Source organism: Chlamydotis macqueenii, chromosome Z (genome assembly GCF_036417535.1).
Source record: "Chlamydotis macqueenii isolate bChlMac1 chromosome Z, bChlMac1.mat, whole genome shotgun sequence".
Classification (NCBI taxonomy): domain Eukaryota; kingdom Metazoa; phylum Chordata; class Aves; order Otidiformes; family Otididae; genus Chlamydotis; species Chlamydotis macqueenii.
The window spans coordinates 48063249-48069876 of NC_141593.1; the positions used below are offsets into that span (position 1 = coordinate 48063249).

At 35.1% G+C, this 6628-nt stretch overlaps 1 protein-coding gene across 7 annotated transcripts in view; it reads left to right on the top strand.

Annotated features, from left to right (window-relative positions):
* Positions 1 to 5495, top strand: part of RNF38 (ring finger protein 38) — a 112961-nt gene extending 107466 nt beyond the window's left edge. For 6 of the 7 annotated variants that reach the window (XM_086771091.1, XM_086771095.1, XM_086771098.1 and 3 more), the window contains one exon: positions 4211 to 5495. In XM_086771091.1, the coding sequence (XP_086627217.1) occupies positions 4211 to 4409 (199 nt within the window). In that variant the 3' untranslated portion in view covers positions 4410 to 5495. The remainder of the gene's footprint in view (positions 1 to 4210) is intronic. The other variant, XM_086771092.1, reaches the window with a different exon arrangement.
* The last annotated feature ends 1133 nt before the right edge of the window (positions 5496 to 6628 follow it).

Genomic DNA, 6628 nt, shown 5'->3' on the forward strand with positions numbered 1-6628 from the left:
TGAGAAGGATTTTTAAAACTGGGATATGAAATCTGCAAAATCTAAGGCCACTTTAAATGTTTCCACAACAACGCTTATAACTTTCAGTAGAACTGATGTCCTTCAGTTCCTGAATCCATGTACATACTTGAGAATCAGTAAGAGGAATGTAAGCACCTAGTTGTTTTATTGTCAGATTTAAAAGTCCCCTGCCCCCACCCCCAGTATTATCAATATATCTGTGCTAGATGTATGCTGGTTTATTCAATAACTGCAAATTAAGAGTAGATTATATCTATTCAGGTGGTGTTCTCCAATGCCCCCCTACTCCTCTCAAGGAATATTCACACTAGATTTGTTAAGTCTTTTTCATTGCATTTATGGTGTGGGCAAAGTATCATGGATAGTATTCACCCCATCTCATTAAAAAAGACCTAAGATCCTTTAATATAGTCTGTGAGACAGTGGATGCTATAGGTCTATATAAATTGATTATATCGACTTTTAAAAAGACAGCTCTTTCCAGGCTATTAAGGGGGGGGGGAACAACCACAAAATAAAACCCCACTCAGGTTTATAGAGCCCCTGATCTGCAGATTGCTGGAAGTTACAAGAACATGTCAGGGAAGTATTCTGCATGCTTGTCCTGTGCTTGTGCTCTTTCTTACCTGACATAGGTCTCTGGAGTCAGACAAGTATGTTGAATTAAGCTTTTTTGGGACTCAGTGTGGCTGTTCTACAGTTAGATTTAGTACTTTCAACCAGTAATGAACTGCCAATCAGTTTCAGAACAGCTAAGTGAAAAAAGGCAGATTTAGTTCCGTTTTTATTTTTGTAATTATAGATGTACCGTAGTAGTTGTGAACAGCTTTTGTTTATGTTTCTGTCCCAGCTTAGAAACTATGTATTTTCTAACAGATCTTCAAGTGTGGTATTTTCTAGAGGTTATCTTATTATAGAAAAACTCTATGAGCCTAAGAGTGTCAGCTTGGTGAGGAAATGAGGTGAAAGATATGCAATCTAAATGTAAAGGGGGTGCAGTTATACCTACCTTAAAACTGCTCATATTGTCATGGTGTATTCCAGAGCTGGATGCAACATTAAGCTAGACAAAGGTAAAGCATCTAGTGTGGGATGGCTAAGGCAATATATTTACACCATGTGCATTTAGTTACACTGATACAAAGATTGTATATGGAAATAAATATTATTTTGCTTTGCAAACTGTAACAAATTACCAGTAACACTAAGCCTATTTTAGCTGCAGCCTCTGTCTAAACTCAGTTACAGTTAAGCAGCAAACATTTAGAAGTGAGGATAACTGGAAGATATTTTGGGCTATAGTTTTGCTTCTGTCCATTCCTTTATGTATTTGACAGCTTGTTTTATATATTGATAGTGTAATTATGTCCACATGCACTTAATTCACATCATCCAGCCAACATCATGTTGATAAATTCTACAAGGGAAGGTAAAAATCGTGGTTTTCAGTACTTGTAACTTTTTTCCACAAGGTTAAAAAAAGAAAAAAGTTACCAGTTTGTCCCTGTGTTTTATTGATTTAATCTTGTCTTTTTTAAGTGTTTGCTGTCTAGGAATATTTCTAGAACTAGTTCTTGAACTATGGAGTCAAGTTGATTCTTTTTAAGTTTCACCATGTTGTTAGTGAAAGATTTAAGTTAAGAGGTTAGTGATTGAATCTGATTATTTAAAAAAAAAATCCTTGTTCTACAGCCTGTTGGCTGTGATGATGCAGCAAAATAAAGGTATCTAAGAAAGTTTTGTGGTTTGTCTATGCATGAAAGGTTTGATCTGCCCTGCTGGTATAATGTTATGTACAGTACTGCCTTTTTAGGTAGTGTGAACAAGTGAGAGAAAATGTTCTTTTACAGTGCATTAGGTTGCCCACTGTAATTTATACTTCCTTGCTTAAGCAAGGTTAAAGACTTGTCAAAGAAGATGTAATGCAGTGGAGGAAACAGAATTAACAACAGGGAGGTTATCCTTTTGCTTTTCTTAGTATTATCAACTCTCATATTTCACAGTATTTGGTTATTTCTTAATATCCAAAATCCATTAGTCAAAAATGAATACATGAGAAATCTGTTCTTTTCTAAAGCAAGAGTTAGTTATCATTCCAAAGGACAGCTTGAAAACATGACCAGTCTGCACTCTGAGGGTTTAGAACCAGACAACAAGGAAAAATTGCTTTTATATTTAATGTTCTGATAGGAAATGTTGTATTATATATGAGAAAAGACAAACTGTAGCTGTAATTTAAATTAATTCTGCTGAACTAACACCAAAGTGGTGCAGTGCTTTTTAGAGGATTCTAGTAGCCCTACAGATTCATTATTCTAAATGCAGTTCACTCTAGCTTTAAATTTCTGTACAATATAAAAAAAATAAATCAGTTAGTTCATTGTGCAGCTCTCTCTCCTTACAGCACATAAAGTGAGTTTGCCTGAAAGAGTGGCTAGTTAGAAGGTCAATATTGCAATATTATGTCCACCTTACTCCTTTTTTAGCACCAAAGAGTCATATTAAATACCAGGAAGGGTGAATGAATTTTATGAAAGGCACAAGAATGCAACTAAATTTAAAACACATGTTCATGTAGGATCTTGAAAAGTTACTTAAAAAGCAGCACTGCAGTGTCCATGAGTATTCATTTTATCCTGGCTCAGTGGATTTATTTCTGCAATTCCTATTAGGAAATTACTCCCACTAAATGCTGTTTCATGCTAGAAATGGCAGATACTTAATTAATTGCAGCAAATAGCTCTTGATTCATTGTTCCATGGACTTCTGAAGAACATGCCTTTTTACTTAAAAAAATTGTATTAGCTGAATTATATCTGGAATAATGCACGTTCAAAGTAGCAACCAGGTCATGGCATTGTCCTCAAGTAATTGCAAAACTGCTAGTTGAAGAAGCAAGAAATAGATGTTTAATTGATTCTCCAATCCATGCTTTACAAAAACTATAAAGCAATAATAACTACAATATAAACTATAAAATGGTGATAACACCGTAATCAGTAATTGCCAGGAAAAAAATATACCCTCATTTTAACTTGCATTACAATAATGTTTTTCAGTAATAATATGTTGCTTTCATTGGCATTTGTTGTTTGTATTTGAAATTTGTGACAATGATTTCTGAACTCTGGCCTGCAGAGCCACATTTCTTGATGCTTTCACTTGTATTTGCATTGAAAAATTTGGCTAGCTTAGGAAAACTTGTAGTTGACAGTGACAGTTGACAGTCCTGCAGTTTTGGGAACAATGAAATACAGAATTTGGGGCAGGGAAGAGTTTTCTTCACTCTGCCTTTTGCAAAGGAAATGTTTTATCATAGATGTTACATATTTATTTCGGATTTTTTATCATCATTTGCTAAAATGAAAATAGCTTTGATTTGAAAAGGGGAATGAGAAGGCAGAAATACTTTCCTAGTAGCCTAAAGAATGTTACTTCTCATCTGTCTTATCTTTTTAAGGAAGCTATAAAAGTACAAGTCACAGGACATATTTTCAGTGAGTGCTTTACTGAAGGGCTAAATTCAGACCTGCTTATGTGAGTTATTTGAACACCTGTTTTGTCAGGTCATCTTCTCTCTCCTCCACCCCACCCCCCGCCCGCTTTCCTCTTAACTAGAACCTCTTCCCTTTTACTCTAGTGTGCTTTCAACTTTGACCAAGTCTATCAGATGGGTTTCTGTGAGAATAACTGAGTAAACAGAGTATGAAGAGATGTGATCCCTGATCAGTAGAGCTTGTGACAACATGATACTCTCATATAGGACATTTATTTGCAGCCCAAGGTTGCTAAGTCTGGTTTCGGTGGATTTCTCTGCAGCACACAATACAACTTCTTAGTTGCATACATCTGATTGCAATATACTATAACTATGAGTCTCCATTAATAACACCACCGTCACTTAGATAAAGCCTAGTTTGTTGGTTGGTTTTATCTTTAAACATAAAAGGCACAATTTTTTTTGTAAACATAATTTTAAATTTACAAACTTGCCACAGCTCTTAACAAAAGAAACTAAAAAAAGCCATAAGCACGCTTTGTCTTCTCTTGCTTTGAGTACTCTTGAACTGGTTTTCAGTGCTGAAGGTAGCAACCTCATTATGGTCACAGATGTTCAGTGTCATATACACATTACCTTAATGATGTATTTGTCACTACAGTAAATCCTCTTTTGTTTCTGGTTTTACAGGCAAATCGTACCTGCCCAATTTGTAGAGCTGATGCTTCGGAAGTGCATCGTGATTCAGAATGACCAGTCTAAGAGCACAAATGTGGTTTGGGTGTTCCTCATCACATGTATATATGAACTAACTATTGAACTTAACCGTATGGCTTCCAGCCTACCCTTTACACAAAAGGGTCAATGGACCTTACTTTGCACTGTGTGACTTAGTCAACTACAAAGCTTATAACTAGTCTTCGCAGTATGGGATTGTTATACTAACAGTGTGATTGGAACTCCAAAGATTTTTTTTTTTTTTAGCTGAATTTTGTGTGTGCACTAACATTCCCTGGTTTTTGTGTGATCATTCCGAGTGTTGCTGCGAGATTACTGTGGACGTGATCTTTTAGCATGTGCTTTTATATAAAAGAAAAAGAAAAAAAATACAACATGGTAGCTCCAAACAATATAGCAGTCTACCTTATATAGAGCCTTCAGATACTGTGAGTGGGAATGAGTGGTATGAATGTATATTTGCTTGTGGGAGAACGCATGAAGTGTGCTTGTGACTGAGTGTGCATGTGTGTTTGAGAACCTATATACCAGCATGTACTGAGAACGTATGTGTGTAGTAATAATTATGCTGCAATGTATAATCTTGTGTGTTATTTAAACAGTACTAGTACTGTACACTGGTTCCTTTCCTTGTGTTTGCAGTTGCACACTGAATGTGATGGGTGCAGCAATTACAGACATGTAGTATTTCCTCCCCAATGTACTTAAAGGTATAAAGACTTTTTTACCTACTATTCAAACAGCTGTTATGCTTCCCCTTCATTGGAGGCTTTAAATGTGTACCACTAAAGAGTGCATTGATTGTTCATACATGAGTAACCTTGGGGTTTCTAGCATATGTTACAAAGCCTGGATTTTTAAATGGCTGATTTACAAGTTTTTTTGTCAATGTAAAGTTGCAATATCGCACAAATCATTTAGCAATATTAACATTTTCAATTGCTAAGATGAATATCAATGGGGTTTTGGTCTTCTTTAAAATTTTGCTGGATTCACCAGTTTTGTACTTCTTCCATGAAAGGAAGCAGAAGGGACACTGAGAGTCTTGTGCAACAGTTCTTCACGTTTCTCCATTTTACTTGCAAAGGACATAATATTTTAGCTTATAAACATTGGCTTTAATCACATACATTCTTTGTCATTTACAAGGGAGTTTGTATACAACTAAAATAACTTGTAAAAGATTACAATTTTATTCCTGCAACTTCTTGAATAAAATAAATTTTATAGCATTTTCTCAGAGAAGTAGAACTTCTGATTTTTTTTTCATTGTATCACAAGAGAAAGTGGGTCTTGATCACTAACTGCAGAATTCAGTTGCCCTGATGCTGCTTCTTACCTTCCTTATTTCATGGTGAGTGTAACATGAAGAAGGAGCTCCTCAGTTTTTGCAGTCAAGTTTCCAGAGCACTCCACTATAGAAGAAAATTGGAACACCTTCCAGAACAGTACTGTGAAATAGGAGATGATAACCGCTATTCAAGTGCTCTGAAAAATGTTTTGGACGATTGAAAATAAAAATTACCTTCATTTCTAACATTCAGACTGTTAAAGTCTTCAATATGTTCTAGCAAAATAATTTAGGTCTACATATACTATAGTTATTCAAAGGATGCACTTTTTGCAACAAAATTCTCCTAATTCCTAACTGAATTAGCAATATTGCTGCAACTTGCAGTCAGTCTCAGCTTTAAGTTTATTCTTTATTGTTTCTGATGCTTTTGTATGGTGCTATGCTATCCTTTAGTATCAGTCATAATTTCAGACAGTGTTAGATGTTCTCCATGCTGATTTCCCTGTGTGAAGATTCTACAGACTAGTCACAGCTCTTGGTGTAGGTAAAATAAAAGCACAATTTTACCCTATTTCAGACACTCTTCCCTCTGTTTAGTTATACAGGTAGTTCTCCAAAACAGTGAGTCTTTCCATACCTATCCGTACTTAAGAACACAAAGTAAATAAAAATGCTGTTACATCGATGTCAAAATGTTAGAATTGCTCCTCTCTTACAGTGGAGTTAAAGAATAGGCTTTTCACAATATCACCTAGCAGGTTAAATTACATATAATAAAATTTATTTTTTTAACAAATAATATCATTTTTTTTAAAAAGCGTATGCCACATATGTCTTACAAACTTAGGCTCTTTTATATAGCTCCAAAAGAAAAAATTCTATGTGTACAGTTTTAAACATAAACAACAGTACTGTGTTCAGTATTGAATTTGAAGCATGGAAAGAGGGCACTTTTTCTAAGCTAGATACAAATGAACAAGACATATTCTTCTGAAGCCAAAGGAAAGTAGTTGTCTTTCTGGAACAGGAGAAATCTTGATGTGTAATGTCCCTTTTCCCCCAGAAAAGCTCTCTGA